The sequence below is a fragment of the Lineus longissimus genome, chromosome 16 (assembly GCF_910592395.1).
Source record: "Lineus longissimus chromosome 16, tnLinLong1.2, whole genome shotgun sequence".
In the NCBI taxonomy this organism is placed as follows: domain Eukaryota; kingdom Metazoa; phylum Nemertea; class Pilidiophora; order Heteronemertea; family Lineidae; genus Lineus; species Lineus longissimus.
Window position 1 is genome coordinate 2,132,466 of NC_088323.1, and position 17,967 is coordinate 2,150,432.

A 17,967-nucleotide genomic window follows, 5' to 3' on the forward strand; every position below is an offset into this window, starting at 1 on the left:
AATCCACGACAGCCGATGTTCTATTTTTCCCTCACCACTGAGTTAAGACTGTTCAATTTTTCATTTCGAGAAGGAAAATAACCTAAATTTTGAAGAGGAAATGCCTCCGAATTCATCTGCACTGTCCGGGTTCAGTCAAACTTTCCAATGTCAAGATACGTCTTGAAAATTGTGCTGTCGAGAGGTGTTGACAAATTCGCTCGACACTGGAGAAGTGATTAAAAATTCGTAGACACGGAGTCCTTAGGCCTATGATATTGTAGCCTAAAATGCAATATGCGGAGTTCTCAGTTTCTCTGAACCCGTGAACGTGTTCAGTGTTTTTATTCAGCCAGTGTTATAATCGTATATTATATGTCAAGAATTTAGTTTCTGACACCTGGGGATATAGCTCGGCTCCGTCAGTTATTTGCAGAACAAAAGTCCCGGGAATAAGCCCCTAAGCATTTGATCTATCGTAAATACATTATCTTATCTGATTGCTGCAATGATAGGCCGACCACTTGAGGAGAGGGACTACTTGATTTGAACTGTTCAAAGCAGGTGTAACGTGGCAACCCCATGTATTCGACAAGCTCCTGCAACCAAACAAAAACACACCAATAGAAGCAAACGGAACGAATGTGGTTAACCGCATTATATTTATTAACTATCACAACAAATGAGAGTAACCGTTTAATAATAACTTTACAACACATTCTCACAGCAATTCAATAAAATCAGGGCCAGCCCCATTCGGTACAATAAAACTGTCAGCCCGCACCGAGAATAGATCTGTGCATACACATGCTAATGAAGATAAACATTGAATAGGTCACGTGACTCCGGCAGGCGATCAATACACACTCTGCTGTACATCGGCTGTGTGTATCTGAATGTAGTGTGTACATACGCGTACGAACCGAAGCCAAAAGTCAGTCTGTGTTTACGGCAATAGTCCATACGTTTACACGCTTGCAAAGGTAAGTCTCTTCTTTGTAATCAAGTCTTTCTAAATTCGTAATATGCAGTTATTTGGACCCGTAGTTACGACGCATGGGGGTCGAGTTTCGACACTTGTTTTCGCTCCAGATACAAAATGGCGGTTCAGTGATGACACGAAGTGAGTCTACACAATATCGTATGGAGCGTGCATGATGTACGCTTCTGCAGACGGGGTTCAGTATCCTTGAGATTACACCCTGTAGTTTGGCTATGCATGTACTCAGAGTGAAAGAAAGGCGAGAAATGCATGGAATTTTACAAGGTTTTGGAGCTGCGGATTTTGCGTGCGTGCAGGTCTGCATGTCATGCTCAACAGAACTGCGGAGTAATTTTCTGAACACGAGCTGTCAAAATTTGCCGTCTGAACACGAAGGAATGCCGCCATGTGATCTTAGACGAGTGATGCACGGTAGACCTGATATAACATTTGTTGGCGGCATGCATCGTTACATCATCGCCGGAAGGGGCGGGGGGGGGGGGTAATTCGACAACCTTGCATGTGTATCAATGAACTTCTCCCCGGCGCTCCGGCCTAACGGCATCGGGGATACCTCCCGGAATTCTGCTGGTATTTCACCTCGAGACCCTTTTATCTCTTCAAATTCCGAAATTTGTACCGTATATTCCTAATTCTCATTCACAATTCTTTTTGGCCTCAACAAATTGATGGCAGTTCTTTAGGCCTAGTTTTCAAAATCTAGTGTTTTTCTGCAAACGCTAAACGGTGATATATCGGACAATTTGTCTGAGAATTTCTAAGACATGGAAAATAATAAGGATATCTACGGTTTAATTCTGAAAAAATTAATTGCCAGCTCGTTGCATCATATGATGTACACGTAATTCCCCCACCTGTCATTTTTTTAACGGACATTTTCACAAAAACATGACTGAAAAGGTGACCGGTAAAACGTGACAAGATTTTTTTCCACAGACTGATACCGGGAGAATGTATCAACACGCACGAACTTTATTTAGGTCGATGGTATCATGAGAAATATTTGTAGTGCGTGCCCTTGAAGAAATTCTCTTCTCGAAAAAATCATAACCTACCAGTGAACCATGAAGAGGTAAAAGAAAGTCGGATACTTTGGAGCAAGATTTAGGTCAAATTTTAATTTCTAGATATCTTACGAATGATAAAAGAGGTTGTCATAATCGAAATAAATGCTAGGCAGTCAAGGCCAATTCTCCTGTATTTTGTATTACATGCATTATCTTCACGAAAAACTTAAAGGTTCCACCAGTCAGGTTGTACAACAGTGACGCGATGATTTATCATTTTGACCGAATTGTTCCAAATCCTGTGGCCCACTTTTTGGACAACGCAACAATTATTTACTGTGACTGTTCAGTGAGATGACATGTGAGGTATTAATTGGAAGATGTCCCAATGCAACAGCCAGTTGACATGTGATCTACTAATTTGAAGAAGAGTACAGTTACAATGTACAGAAATGCGTTGTAATAAGCGCACAACGTCAGTAAAGCCTTGTCCAAAAGTCCAAAATTTGCAACAATTCAGTCACGAGTCCAGTTGATTTGAAACAATTTGTCCAACTCGCTGTTCGAATTATATTTTCTACATAAAAAAATAGTGTGTTAGTTGTGTACTTTATGCTCTAATTATTATTTAAACACGTGGCTTCGAACTTGAATCTGGTGAACCCGCCTCACTGTTGCAAGTTTCTTTGAACATTCGGGACTTTTAATCTGGTGTGGCCAATGCATACTTTTGAACCAAATTTGATTATACATGCGGCTTCAAACTGTCACCCGTAGCCTGGTGAACACTGTTAGAAATATCACCTTCATCATCATAACTAGCACGGCCAGTATCTTGAGTTTAAGATACCTCATTCTTGTGCCGCCAAAATGAACTTGAGCAATTCTTCAAATTGTGCAAAATCTTGCAACTCGTTGATGAGTTGACTTGCATTTGAAGAACATATTATGAAACACTGCTAGTTGACGTGAGTAATAATTTGAAGACATACGAATATAACAATGTCCAAAATATGGTTACAAACACGGCGTGACTTCTCCGTTAAAATAGATGAATACAAAATAAAATTTGCCTAGTGACAGTGAATTGACCACGCGTATGCGAGTTAAATTATTTTGAGGCTGTTCGAATGAGTTTAATTCGCAACAGAGTCGGCCAAGCTGATGTGGGTTTGAAGCCGTGTTCGAAAAATTAAGCAACGTGTTCAAAAGAATTGAATTTGTGAGCAGTGAGCAGGTATATGAGTTTAAGTTATGAGCTATGTACGAGTCCAATATTATTTGCAACCGGAGTCGATTTCACTTAATGAATCATATGGATCAAAGAAAAAGAATGGCAACAGAGTGCGTTGACTGCACAGGTATTTGTTGATTTGAAATAGTCTTCTAAAGCATATTCCCTTCCACTGTTGCGAATTCCTTCTGAACATGTGGCTTCAACACGTAACCTTTGTGGTCAACTTACTGTTGCGAATTCTTTTTGAAGTGTGGCTTCAGCTCGTAACCTGTGTGGTCAACTTACTGTTGCGAATTCTTTTTGAAGTGTGGCTTCAACTCGTAACCTGTGTGGTCAACTTACTGAGTGCGAATTCCCTTTGAAGTGTGGCTTCAACTCGTAACCTGTGTGGTCAACTTACTGTTGCGAATTCCTTTTGAAGTGTGGCTTCAACTCGTAACCTGTGTGGTCAACTTACTGTTGCGAATTCCTTTTGAAGTGTGGCTTCAACTCATAACCTGTGTGGTCAACTTACTGTTGCGAATTCCCTTTGAAGTGTGGCTTCAACTCGTGACCTGTGTGGTCAACTTACTGTTGCGAATTCCTTTTGAAGTGTGGCTTCAATTAACTCGTAACCTGTGTGGTCAACTTACTGTTGCGAATTCCTTTTGATTAATATTTGGCTTTAATTTAGGTCTCGTACATGTACATTTTACGATTCCAAAAGAAAACTATAGTGCAAAACTTACGAGTGAGTCAGACATGTATGAAAGAATATTATTGTGCAATCGTGTGAGTAATTAATTTGTGCAGATGCAGAGGCTGGACGTTTGACATGGAATTGATTCGAAGACACGATGTCGAAAGATAAACTAGCGGTTTCAAACATAGAAAATTAATTGATAGTTATTTGACTGCAGACGAGTTTAGCAGATTGTTGTCCGCACTTGGTGTTGAGTTGTGTGTGTAATTTGTAGCCGTTTATACCAAAAAGATGAATCAAGTGTTAGATATGTGTGGATCAATTATCCGTCGTTCTAACTTCTTGTGTAAAATTTTTCACTATTTATTTACCATTGCCAAAGTATTGCGGATCGAAAGATGAGCGATTTCACATGCAGTTGGTTCAACCATTTTGTCACTGGCACGGAATTGGAACCCAGAAATCTTTCCTCAATTGCGGATCGAAAAATAGAATGATGTAAAATGTGCAGTGTAAATGAATGACCCACGGATGCATTTTGAATTGTGTCTCTCGTCTGGAGTGTTGCTTTCCTGTGACATCCAGTGGTTTATTTAAAGGCCCCTTCCTCGTGCTCATTGAGCCAGGGGGAGGGGGACCGCGAGCATGCTACTTGATGTCACTGCCACAGACATGACAACTGGTCAAGGTGCAGTGTGTCTGCCATGCCTCCTCCGTTATGAGGCCGGCTTGAAAAAGATGTAGCCCACTGCTCCCCACCTGTGGGTTCAACCACCCATAAGAAGTGCTTGACACAAAATTCCTTGGCATTTATACATTTGTATTTCTGGTTTGCTTCTTCGACGTTTGACCTGAATTCGCGTAGCCTCGCTAACACTGCTCAGTCTAATGTAAGTCGTAGAGTTCAAGGGGGGCGATTGCACGAGTATGTCGTCATAATTCTGCCCTGTTCAGTCATTTTGCACAGGTTTCGGGAGATCACGAATACCTCCATATTCTCACATTAATTTCCCTCGATCCCTTGGTAAAAATTCCCCTCGCCATATCGATAATATTACGCATCATAATTTATTCCTGATTAAGCGTTTGAGCCAATCAGAGGCCCCCACTTCCCACCTGATCGCGTATGCTAATTCATGCACAGCCAACTCGCGCGGCGCTTCCACAACAAAAGGTCTGCAGTGGAACCTTTCGCCATTTGTACAGAAATCGCTGACAATATCTGCTAATTTCTCTTTCCTACCGAAGGTGGTCAGGCCCAGGACCAGGGACAAGGTAAACCATGTTCTTATTGTTGTAAAGAAGCGAATCAGGGTCTGCCGGGCGCGGATGCAGGCCACTTTACCGCCAATTTGCGCATAGACGCAACGCGACCACCGACTGACGCTGCACAGCCGTGCCAGCCAGAGCAAAACGCGCGAGAATATCTCCCGCAAATTTTTCTCATTCCTCGGTATCAGTTTTGAGGTTCGATGTCGTGTGAAGTCCCTGTGGCTGTTTGGCGTTCGTGCATCTTAGCATGGATGTACTGTATTCATATCTTCTGTGTCAATGTGGCAGGCTTTCTGAGTATGACTGCATGTCACGATATAATCATTTGAACCAAATAAACGCGAATACAACGCCGGGATGTGATGGCAACATCGAGAATGATTACTGGCGTTTCGCCATCACCGTAGCGGCAGATCCACGTTCATTATGCGTCACATCACCAAGCAGATTACTGAGGTAATTTCGCAATTTCTTGACTCAAGCGGGGACTCAAACCACTGATGTCTGACAGTGTGTGGGGAACCTTCAAGGTCACTGGCTGGTGCCCAAAGGCAAGTAGTGCAGTCAGGATTGACAATAGTGTTATCATCACCTCACAAAACTCCGGTATTCATTTCATAATTCCAAAATCAATGGGGTCAGCTTGAAGAGGTTCCTGCAGCATCATCGGCTAGCCTTCAATCTCAGTGTTGTAACAATCTTTTTGTGGGCACTGCGTCTCCGAAGGCGCTGTGCAAACATTTTGACATTAGGCTATACGAAGGGGATAGTGTCGCTTTGAAAGGAGAGATTCACCGGAAGATTCTTCTCCGAAGAAATCGTTTATCGCTGCCTTGAAGCTATAGCCATGCAGGCCTTGGGGTTAGACACCCCAGAGATTTTATTGGAGGGGCATGCCACTGATATTGCACGTGCGTTACGATGATGATTTCTCGTGATAAAAAAACCGAGTTGAATCGAGGACAGTAACAAATCCAGGAGAGCGCACGAGCATGGACGGATTGGGAATTTTTCACCACGTTGAAAATAGTTAAACTTGCCAGAAACACCACGAAAAGTCCCCTATTACACTCGTCAAAGGATTCCTTGAAATATGGAAGACGAACTTTTCAATATAGGTTTAGGTTTATATGCATTCCAGGGTAAGCCTACGCGGTTTACGCTAACTGCTTCTTTTCATCTCAACTGCATGGCGTGGTCTGACAGCCTATAATCTGACTGCTTGGTCATCGGTCAACGATATAGGCCTATCTTACATTGTGTGTACCCGGTAAGCCAACGAGAAAGTCTCTTTAAAACACCTATAGACGAATGAATTTCATGCATTTAGGCTTACTGGAATAGAGATAAAAAATCTCCGTGCTTGGCAGATTATTCCTCCTCAGTGTTCTTAAGATTCTGCTCCTCCGCCGTGTCGGCCGTGTGCAGTGCCCCGAAATTTGGGCTCGTATACGTGTTCACATTTCCGGAGTCTGGTGTACCGCCGGTCCAAAATTTTTACATTTGCCACCTGGCCAAAAAGTACTACCAATGAGACCAAATCTTGGAGCTGTATAGTCTTACACCACCATGCCAAAATGTGTATACCACCAGACCAGTAAGTTGAGGAAAACTCCTCTCCTCAAGAAAATTCAAGCTTCTCCCGATCAAGGTGAAATCATCGCCCCCTTTCGAGATCAGCGGGATGTATGAATCCTCGTGAAGATCAATGCCCTGCCGAAGAATTTCATTTGTTCGATGATTGGACATTGATAGGCCTATCTATTATTTAAAAAGAGTGGTTCGTCACGAAGGATATTTCAATCATCAAAACGGGCTATTCGAAGGGAGATTTTTGCAAACCGCGCGAAGACCTCGGGTATCTCTCTCCTTCGGAACTCTGTGATGAAGAGGGTCTGTCAATTTAACGAAAAAGTCAGTCCCCACGAGAAATAGCATGAAAATAACTGCATAAGGCGTGGACAATACGCTTCACGCCGAGTTTGGCACGGGGTAGAAGGGTTGTAAAAATTCCGTAGGCAGAAGAAGAAGAAGGGTAGGCCTGTGCAGAACCTGAATGAGGGTAACCGCAAATATGAGATCCTGCTGCTCAGAAGTATATGACACAATCGTGAAAAGTCTTCTTTGCAGAGACTTTACACCGCCATGTACCTTGACTTCCATTCAGTTGCAGGCACCGTGAACATTTCAAAGGTAGTCTGCCATTCTCGGGTGAGCGTAGTTTTGTGGCGGGAAGCCAGAGTTGAGTTCAGCGCTGAAGCCGTGACTTTATTTTAGACCAACAGGCAGTGCTTCATGGCACAACGTTCGCCCCTGACCCGTTACGCAAGTTGGTGTTTATAAACATGTATAAGCTATACACAGTGGATTTGGACATAAATTGAAAAAATACCTACTTATATATCTTGTATACATTTTTGTTGTTGCGCATCTTGCGAGATCTCCCCGTGCGCACGAACGCACAAGCTGTACCGAAACCATATCTCACAGCTCAGACCGCTCACTTTGATGATAATATACATGTATAATGTATCTCACTCGTCAAAATGGGTCACAGTTTCGGCGTATCAACAACAAAAAAGTCGTTCAAAACTGAATGTAGATGAGTGAACATTAACGCTCTGCAATACAAAGATTCTCTCAGACGAAAATCCACCGACACACTCGCTGGTCTAGGTAGCCTATATTATGATAGGCTACGTTTATATACTGCCAGAGACTAGCCGAGGCTCGGCAAAGGTCTGACGCGCATCACCCCCCGGGATTCCCGGGCTTCACCCTCTCCTCGACTCCCGATTCTCTCATGTTGGAGCCCAACCTCCAGGTCATCTCAACCACCAGTTTTCATGTTCACGGGTATACACGGGGAATTATTGGTTCTCGTCTGTCGCTGGCGAGTACAGTTTGCCGCGGTTAATTTCATGCATAATCGCACAATACCGTCGAGAGCTCATGCATAAATTATGCTTGATTATTGGTTGTGTATCTCGCCGGTAGGTGTTCATGTATCTTTTGGTTGTTCGCTTTCGCGTGAGATCTCTCCGAAGTTAAGCGATTTTCTCGTGTGATTTCACCTTTATTTTTCGATACAGAAAATTCTCTAACGAAATTCACGACCATGTACTTTTTTATAAAAGTTTTTCGGATTTTTTCAACATTGGATATTTTGGGCGTTCGTTGGGTGGATTTTTTTCGCAGAACGTTTTCGAAAGATTGGAGGAAGCTAAATTATTGTGCATGCGGAGTGAGCTTGGCCTTTTTCTCAGAGTATTTTTAAGATTGTTGACAAAACTAAATTGTAGGTCTTGATGAGGAGTTTCCAATGTTCGTATGGTACAATTCGTTGACTAAAATCATGGTGTTCAGCTTGTCCGTACAATAGATTTTTCCCTGTACGAAAATTCTATATTTTGGAATTCCCTCGGTACGACGTGTGCACACTCCAGACGGGAATATATAGGCCTATGTTGCTACATATTTTCAAGGGGGCGAATGTTGCCGCCGGGCGTTGACCACAGAATTGCGATTCTAGGGACGTGTATAGGGCCATCCGTGAAAACCAATTGAAGCAATGTATTTATGGATGGAAGTGTGATTTTTTTACGATAAGTTAAATATATGACATCAATAAATAATTATGTGTATAAATGCCCGGTTTCGATTATCAAATTATCCGACACCATAATTCAGATTTATTGATTTATTGCATGGTATAATTTATCTATCTGTTATTATCGTGCCCATCACTCCCACCAGCCACGAGACGAAACAATAATAATTGCGGATATATTTCGCATAAAATAATTCTGCTGTGTTTGCTTAATTGCAGGGCGATGCATCGAACCACTCAAATGAAAATCACGGATCTGAACCCTCATCTGGTGTGTATCTTGTGCGGAGGGTATTACGTCGACGCAACAACAATCATAGAATGTCTACATTCCTGTAAGTTAAAGCATTTGTAAACGTCTTTGTAGGCCAATCTGTGAGCGGACTATACCATAATGTTTTAACATAATATTCCAAAATGTTTAGGCAAAATTCCATTCTTTTTCAGTCTGCCGGACTTGCATCGTTCGCTACTTGGAGACGAGCAAGTATTGTCCGATCTGTGACGTCCAAGTGCATAAGACAAGGCCATTACTCAATATAAGGTATATACATTTTATATGGTGTCCGCCCCAAAAAAATACTTGGGAGAAATTACTAACTGTCTAATATACGCGATACGTTTAATATTTTCCTGTAATGCTACTTACTTTTCCGCTAGATCTACTATTTCTATCACTCTATAATAATTAATAAGTTCGCAGTATTTTCCGATGTCTTATCTTGTTACTAATTTTTTCAGTGTTCTGAGTCACGAAGAAATCCAATAATAATCATGTGAACGATATCGTCGGTTCGTTTCATGATGCATGTGACATCAGGAACCTTTCGTTAGTTGAAAAATCTTATGTTGTTGGTAGATTTTCATATACATTTGGTAACTGCACCCTTCTTCAGATATATACATGTAAATCTATTCACTGGTATCTTATTCATGTAATTTCTGTTTGTTACAGGTCTGACAAGACACTACAAGATCTAGTCTACAAATTAGTTCCTAGTCTATTTAAAAGTACGTTAATGACAACTTTAGATGAAATGATTTCAATCTCATATTTTTCGGTACCTATACGTCGTGTTGCCTGTGCTCCACTCTTGAGGATCTTTATCCAAATATTCATGAAGAGAATATGGGCCCTTTCTTTTCTTCTTTTAAGAAAGCCCACTTCATTATTATCTCACCTTGAACGTCAATGTGATGGGGTGTTGCTCACTTTGCGATGTAATTATCGTTCTTGTTTTTTGGATCAAAATCGTAACCTCTCTATTGACACGACCAGCAGAATTAAAAATGCCCCCGTCTTTTGCAGCTGAAATGCAGAGGCGACGAGAGTTTTATACGGCACACCCAGAAGCAGGTTAGTAAATCTTGATGTCACGGCAAGTGACCTTTCGTATGTTGGCACTGCTGATGTTGGGGAAAGCAAATTGGAAGTTTTATATATTGCGAACAGGTTATTAAAATAAATTACCTTACAATAGATCCGATGCCAATCTATGTCCATGTGCAGTGTGCGACCTATCAACTGGAAATGGATACTATACTGCTGCTATGCACTGACCTATACATGATGACTGTGTTGCACCGCTCGCTCTATGCACTGTACTCGTACGTTCACGCGTATATTGACTGCGGGCGTCGCCTGGTTTTAGACTGCATCATATGTCAGTCTCTCGGTGAAGGGGGAGACTTCGACGCACAATGCAAAAAGATATGGTTGACTGTTGTACTAGATATGGTTGAGCCACGGGAATATACATACATAGCTGAGATCTCTGACCGGATGGCGTTGGCCTTTTTCAACATTATTCATAATCTCTATCTCTTCCTTTTCTCCCTGATCACAGCTACTAGTCGGTCAGTGTCTTCCAGTGAGGAGCGAGGTGAAGTTGATGTAGAGAGACCCATATACACGGAGGATGAAAATATAAGTCTATCATTGGAATATAGTTATAAGTATGTTATCCATTTTTAGCGTATGTTGTATGTTTAATGTGTTTTCGGTAAAAATAACAAAAGCATTTTCAAAACGGATATAAATGTGCCAGGCTCCTTGTTCTCAGATATCTTGGGGGGAAACACACGAAGATTGTGTCAATCTATCTTTCCAAGCTTCCAAAACAATTAAGGGAACCACTCAGAAACATTACACGGCCGGAGCTCATTAGGCAAGGATTACTCTTACAACAAACTTATCTCCACTTTTATTTCGCGTTTGTTTCAGCGGGAAACCTGTGGATGAGGTGGATCCATCTTCAATAGAGGACAAGAAGGAGGCTCCAGACCGGCGTTATTTACTCTGCCCAGCAGCAGTGACTGTTGGGCACCTCAAAAAATTCATAAAAATGAAATTCGACCTCACACCAAATCATCTCGTAAGTTCGTTTTTTTAGAAGCATAATTTTAGAAGCTGCGGTGATACTTAACCGCAGACTCTAGTACTTATCGACGTACCCTACGTACATGAATGAGCAACAACTTGTTTTGCATTATTATCTCTAGCCATTGGGTGAAACTTCATCACTCAAAACTGTTGACCTCATCGAATATTACTCGTAGCCTTATTTACCGCCGTACCATAGACGGCCGTATCGCGCCTTTGCTCCCAATGACAGTCTGAAATTACAATGTAATAACCCGTCTTATCATCCAATGTAACCAGCTCTTTTTTCTGAGACAATAGCGCTTTTCTGTCCTTACTGTACTAAATATTATGATCTTGAATTGTGTTTTCAGTTTGATATCGCTGATTATATTTTGAGTACCATGTACTAAGCATAGATTAAGAAATACTGACAAGATTTTTCATTGCTTCTCTAGATTCAGATCTTCCATACTGATGAGTTTTTAACCGACCATTACACGCTGATGGATGTGGCTTACATCTACACCTGGCGGCGGGTAAGTCGAGATGTAAGAAACATTTTACAGTTTTAGTAGAACTTTACTAAAGGAGGTTAGCGAAAGTGTGTCATTTCAGAGTAATAGTGTCATATTTGTTTATCATTGCCTGGTATCATTTTGTTACTGTAAACCACCAAATTTTCGCGAATAATCTCAAATCGCGATTACAGTATGTGCAAGAGAATAAAATGTGTTAACCTTTGTGAGCTCCGTTCTCGTTTATTTTGGTCAAAGTACTCCGAAGTAACACATTTTTGCCTTCGTCCTTTCACAAACTTCAGCCAATGTAATGACTTCTGCTGTGCTGCCGTTATCTTTAGTCAGGAGTCGGTAACCGCGTAGCCTATTTGTCATGGCTATAGGCTAGTCGCTGGTCTGTGGCAGTTGTCTCTTGTCAAGAGGGCGGTGCCACTACGGCTCTCGTGTCTGACCAGTCACAGGAGTCGATTTGAACATACTGTATGTTCAAATCGAGTGATCGTAGTGACTGAGATGTGCAGTATGTCCTGGCCCACTATACCAGAGTGTCTTGAATCCAGTTAGTATAATATCACGGATTTACATGTACATACCATTATATATGCTATAGAATTTAGGTCCGTAGTAAAATCGACATATCGGGATTGCATGGGCGTAGTTAGCGGGTTTGTCACCAGAACGTGTTTTTGACCGTGATTTTTGTCGATTTTTTTTCAAAAGCTGTCATTTTGCCCAATCCGCCCTCCCCGATCGAAAAGCTAGCTACGCCTATATGGATTGATATGACTATTGGGGCTATCTTCGACGCGAATGCGATTGTTATCTCCGCGGATTACGGGAGTGCCCGCAGGGAAAGGCCGCACTGGTTCGCCAGGGTGATATCTTGCACCAAATGTATCACCAAATTTCACTGGTCCGAGAAACTCATTAGTCAACTCGCTTAACTTAAAACACATGAAAACACACGTCTTGTGCATTTATGTTCCGTTGTCTTGAATTCCTATAGATGTGACGTCACTATCAATGGCCGGCAAGGAGCTTTAAAACATACACAGTTGCGCTTGCTCCAGCGCCACTTTGCTGAGAGGAAAGAAATGGGTTGGAAAAATTTAGGTATCAGCCACTGGCGGTGTTCTGCATTCGTTGGACTTTTCGATGAGTGTATTCTTCGGTAATCAGTGTCGACTAACGCGATATTCAACATTCACCATGTGTACGGGATGAAATTACGCGGCGTATCTCGTACATGGCATGCGAAAGGCTACACTTAACCACTTTCAATATCATTTCACACGCACGGCATTCCTCAAAATATCCATTCAACTTGCCATCCTCTAACAACTCCAATTTCATCGCAACAGATGGTGGCCCTCGGCCGCAACTCGGAGAAACCGCCGACCCCCACCACTTCAACCGGCGAGAACAGCGCCACAAACGTTGATGAGGGGGCCGTACACGAAACTCCCCAGTCACGTCCGAGCACTAGTGCAACTCACTGCCGGGCCCCGAGCCCAGGACAGACGGGGGGCGACTCAAAGGCGCCCGAAAAGGTACTTTTGAATCATAGCTAGGACTGAGGTAGATCATTACCTATAACGTGGGGAGTTTGCTACAAACATGGAACGAAATATCATAACAAATTGAGTATGTCATGAGCTGTGGTTCACGCGGGGATTATCAGGCCATAATTTGCTATTGACAATCCATTATTTCGGCAATACCAGAACTCGGCAGTGCACACCTTGGTTTTTTTACAATACGAGAATACCTGGTTTTCCGTCCAGACGATATATATATATACATGTATATACGCATACCAGAATTACTTGGCGTGAGGGTTTTTTTACGACAGAATCGGTGTACCTGGATCTTTTTTCGGACACTGAATACTCAAAGAGTTTACCTGAGTATATTTCCAGACGATCAGTATACGGTTTGTTTTTGCAATATACTCAGTAAACTTTGGTTTATTTTGGACAATACAAGAGTATACCTGGGTATATATCTGCTAAACTACAGTGAATCTGGGTTTATTTTTCAATGGATAGAATACAAGAATATATACACTTATGTACACTAGTACTTCAAATTGATGGCTTCCGAATAAAGTGTGGTCCGGGAGATCATCGACCTCAGTCCTTCTTTAATAGTCTATAGAATGTTGTTTTAGTTTCTTGGTGTTTTCGTGTTGATATCGTAGCATGGAGTTTTCGTAGTGGGCACGCACCATTTTCGCTTTAACCCGTATCAATTCCCCCTAACTATAACGCGTTTATTTTCCATATAGATCCACGCGCGCGCACTCTTCCGGCATTGGGCTGTTTTCGCCGCTTCGGCGAACTGTTTCCAATGGCTTCGCCGATAGTTTACTGTATATTAATTGTTGGCTTTGATCACTGCCAGAGGAAATCTGTCCAGCCAGAATTGGCGGCGGAAATTGCTCAAACACGCGATGACATATTGACATAGATTCCTGCGTTTGGATGATTAACGTTTCATATTATTTATTTTCTTTAATGAAATATTTCTGTGTGTTATCGAGCAAAGATATGATAAAGATATTCTTACGTATAGAAGTGAAAATTCGGCGATGAAAAACCCGCTGTACTCCCTAAGCTGATAGCACACCTTGGTTAATATCTGCGTGATCACTGTCGCAGACTGGGTGCACACTGGGTATTTTATAGTCTATTCTAAAATACCTTGGTACCGTAAAGTCAACTTTTAAATGGAAAATGCATAAGCCTCGTTCTGAGAGCGGAGTGTTTTGGACACGCAACCAAGATGCTCTACCAAAGTTCCCTCGGGTTGCACTAAAATGTGGAACCATGCACACAGCTCACTTCAGAAGTTTGAGGCTCTCAAAACACTGCTTCAAACACAAATCAGCCAAGGAAGCATCAACCACCCTAAGTTTTTTAATGAGCACTACACATATTTGCTGAGAAAAACGCTCCAAATAGCCCATTTGCGCGGATTTTAGCGTCACTTGAGCGAGCCGATCCGGACTTCCTATACGCGCTGCCGTAACATAATGTAAACAACGGCGCTACCGGCGCTCCGGGCAGGCGATGGATGGAATTTGCCAAATTCGCACATATTCAAGTTATTTCGTGGCCTATCTTTTTAAGTTTGAGGTATTTTAGAATAGAAATTGAACCCTCGGCTTCGGACCTTGGTTGAGTTACCAAGACACTCTCGGGTGGAGCTAAAATTTCGTCCAAACCCTCGCCTGTCGGCTCGGGTTTGGACTGTATTTTAGCTCCACCCTCGAGTGTCTTGGTAACTCAACCAAGGTCCTCCGCCTCGGGTTCAATTCCTTAAATTAAAAAAAACTAGGTATACTGTACTTGTATTGTTTTGTGGCGTTGTTGCGGCTCACTCACGACAGCATGTATGGTCCATGTCATGGGGCGACTAGTATATATGCCTGGAGTGAGCCAGGTCAATTTCTTCTTAAATTCCCTATTTGCATTGTAATATTTTCTGTATAGACATGTAGTATTTGGCATGAACGTCACCCTGCTTCAAGACGACATCTTTTCAATATGGCTGCATTTCCATTCATTGCATCAAATTGGTAACATGGATGCGTATATATGGAAATTACAGCAACCCTCTTTGAAATGATCGTGTGTTTTGTTCTTCCTTTGTGAAACTGGTCGATATGAATCTGACGAATGGTTGAATACTCACTTGTACAAAATGTGCAACATCTTCTGTCATCTCCTGTCGAAAAAGGTTTTGTGGCCGAAGCCTGCAAACAAAATATATATAATCAAAGTGAAGTTGATGGACCCATCATCGAATATATATACACTGTGTCGACGTAATTAAGCCGGGTGAGAGGTGCCCTAGCTGTACACAAGGGCTCAATGTGCAATAGACTGCGATGAATACAGGGCCTACATGCAGTTGGTCTCTTCTGCGAGATTCAGTTTCGGTGCCCTTGCCGAAAAAAAATATTTATATATTGGTGCTGCATGTTTTAAGAGACATGGCTTTGACTTTTGACAAGAATAAATTAAAACTTGGACATTGACCTTGCATATATACAAAATTTATTCTCCTACAAAATTAGTCAAATCGAATGCCAAATTGGCCGAAATGTTTGACCTGGGACAGAGCTCTTGATTATCAATGGTCGTCTAATCTTGCTGTCGCCTTCCATTTCAGAAAGGGCCGCTTCGTCTATTCTACACGATCTACTCAAGAAATGGTACTCGGAAACGGAAACTGATCAAAGAAGACGACAAAACAAATTCTACAGAAGTGCCAAACAAAAAACCACACGCTGACGGGTGCAGCGAAAAACCGACACAAAACGGAACGACGGAGGAATCACCAAAACCTGAGGAGGAAATCACGGAGGAAAAACCAAAACCGAAAGAAAATAATGACAGTTATACTGAACCTCCACAGGAAAAGGAACTGGACTTGTCAAAAAAGCCAGTGCTTGTAGAAAATGGCACAAATGGCAATGCCACAGAGACCTCTATTGGTGAAAGTTTACAAAATGGCGACGATTCGCCTGACAATAAGGAAACAAAGGACGATAGCGAGGCTTCCAAGTGACGCGTATTCTACTTCATGAAATGAATAAACTCTAGCCTTTGATAGGTTCCGCTCAGCTGGACTGGTGATTTAAGTCTACCGGGTGTTTCCGATTAGATTGGATGTGTTTCAAAAAGAACTTCCAAAGATTGGTCAGCATTGAAGGCATTGTCTGTAAATAATACCACCGTTGCCTCCAATCCTCTCCCTCTTACCCCTGTTACAAGCTGACACGTATTGAGATGTACTGACTCCGAAGTGGTATCGCCTATATATAAATGGAAATGAAATTTCTTTTTGGGACACACCGTATGATATCGGCAATCAATGAGTGTTTGTATACATGTATTGTGTACCATTGAAGGGTCAGTGTTTTGAAGTTACTTTTTTTGTTTTACCTGTTTCTATCAAATAGAAAGATTACTGTTTAACATCGTCATCTATCATAACAACTGTACATTGATAGTGCATTTGAATGCACATACCGAAGAAGACTATTAATGTAAGGTTCGTATGATAGATGGCGACACTGTCTATCTGGTCTTGTCGGCAACTAATTTTTTCAAAATTGCACTTGTTCTGCGTGCTCGAAAACAATCTATTTGGGGCGTTTAACTTTCGCGAATAACACCAATTCGCGAAAGTAAAAATCAAGAAAAACGTTCGTTGTTGGTGTCAGTTCAAGTCTGTTTTTCTTGGCGAGAGAGAGAGAGAGTCACTTGGAGTTTTGAACACAAGTGTTGGATACAAAATCTCTGACAGAAATCAACCAATCAAAACCTGCTGTGTCTTTGGCTCGGTCCTGGGGTCTCTTTAGCATAGGTACTGGACCGATACTTAAGCACATTCAGTGGTTTCTGCTCTGACATTTGTTTTGCATGCCCTGTTGCAAGGGAAATACAATGTACTGTAAACATCGACTGACAGGGTGTTTTAAGATGGCTGTCCAACTGCTGGCACTGACATCTTCATTTGTGCATTGAAAGAACACTCTTAAATCAAACAGATTAGTTATTGGACGGTTCGTTAATAGCAAAACAGCCTCTGACCATTCAAAATGGCGGCTGTTTGTTTTCTTCAAGATTGTATTACTCCAGCACGGTATCTATGATTTTGAAAAATGTATATTAAAGGTGCTACATAATGTAACTTTCTCATTCTCTTTGTCTCTTTCTTATTATATAATATGATAAGAGAGCATGTCAAAATTATCTTGAAAGCTAATAAAACGGACTCTGTTCGTCTCGGCTTGCTAAGCTTACCCCCTGACATTTGCCTCAGCTATGACATTTGCCTGAGACATTTGCCTGAGCCCATATGAGATGGAGATTTTCCTCACTTCTTACACCTTGCTTCTTACAATGTGTCAGAAGTCCGTTTCACGTGGTATCCTATTATTAGCCATGACCTGTTGACCTTTGCCATTTGATGGACTTGACAGAAAACCGCTCGAGAGCGCCCAATGGCTAATCATCCAGCCCCACGAATGCCCGCTATTTGTGGTAGTCCATACAGGAATGATGACGCAATGGACTGACCCAGGAGTCTGATGTAGAGTTGCGGCTAATCGCTCAAATTTGGCTTTCGTCATTCTAATGATGCATTTTTGGGACGCCCTGTAAAGTGATATTTAGCGACGCCTACCGTTCGCTTTTGAAATTCGCATTAGTGTCGCGTGACCACAAAAGGGGATTCCCATGACTAACAGAACAATCTCCCAAGATAGAGAACTAGCTACAT

At 41.9% G+C, this 17,967-nt stretch overlaps 1 protein-coding gene across 5 annotated transcripts; it reads left to right on the forward strand.

Moving 5' to 3' along the window:
- The first annotated feature begins 765 nt into the window (after positions 1-765).
- LOC135500740 (polycomb complex protein BMI-1-like) lies at positions 766-17,376 on the forward strand. Of its 5 annotated transcripts, none has more exons than XM_064792383.1 (10): positions 766-962; positions 9,010-9,125; positions 9,238-9,334; positions 9,746-9,801; positions 10,100-10,147; positions 10,638-10,746; positions 11,015-11,165; positions 11,611-11,691; positions 13,035-13,223; positions 15,850-17,376. In XM_064792383.1, exons 2-10 carry the CDS (start codon positions 9,014-9,016, stop codon positions 16,246-16,248), a joined length of 1,242 nt encoding a protein of 413 aa, XP_064648453.1. In that variant the 5' UTR covers positions 766-962; positions 9,010-9,013; the 3' UTR covers positions 16,249-17,376. The 5 variants fall into 5 exon arrangements, with proteins under 5 accessions (XP_064648453.1, XP_064648451.1, XP_064648454.1 ...); XM_064792381.1 differs by having other exon boundaries at positions 767-962; positions 11,611-11,703; XM_064792382.1 differs by lacking the exon at positions 766-962 and adding an exon at positions 5,090-5,183 and having other exon boundaries at positions 11,611-11,703.
- Positions 17,377-17,967: the final 591 nt, after the last annotated feature.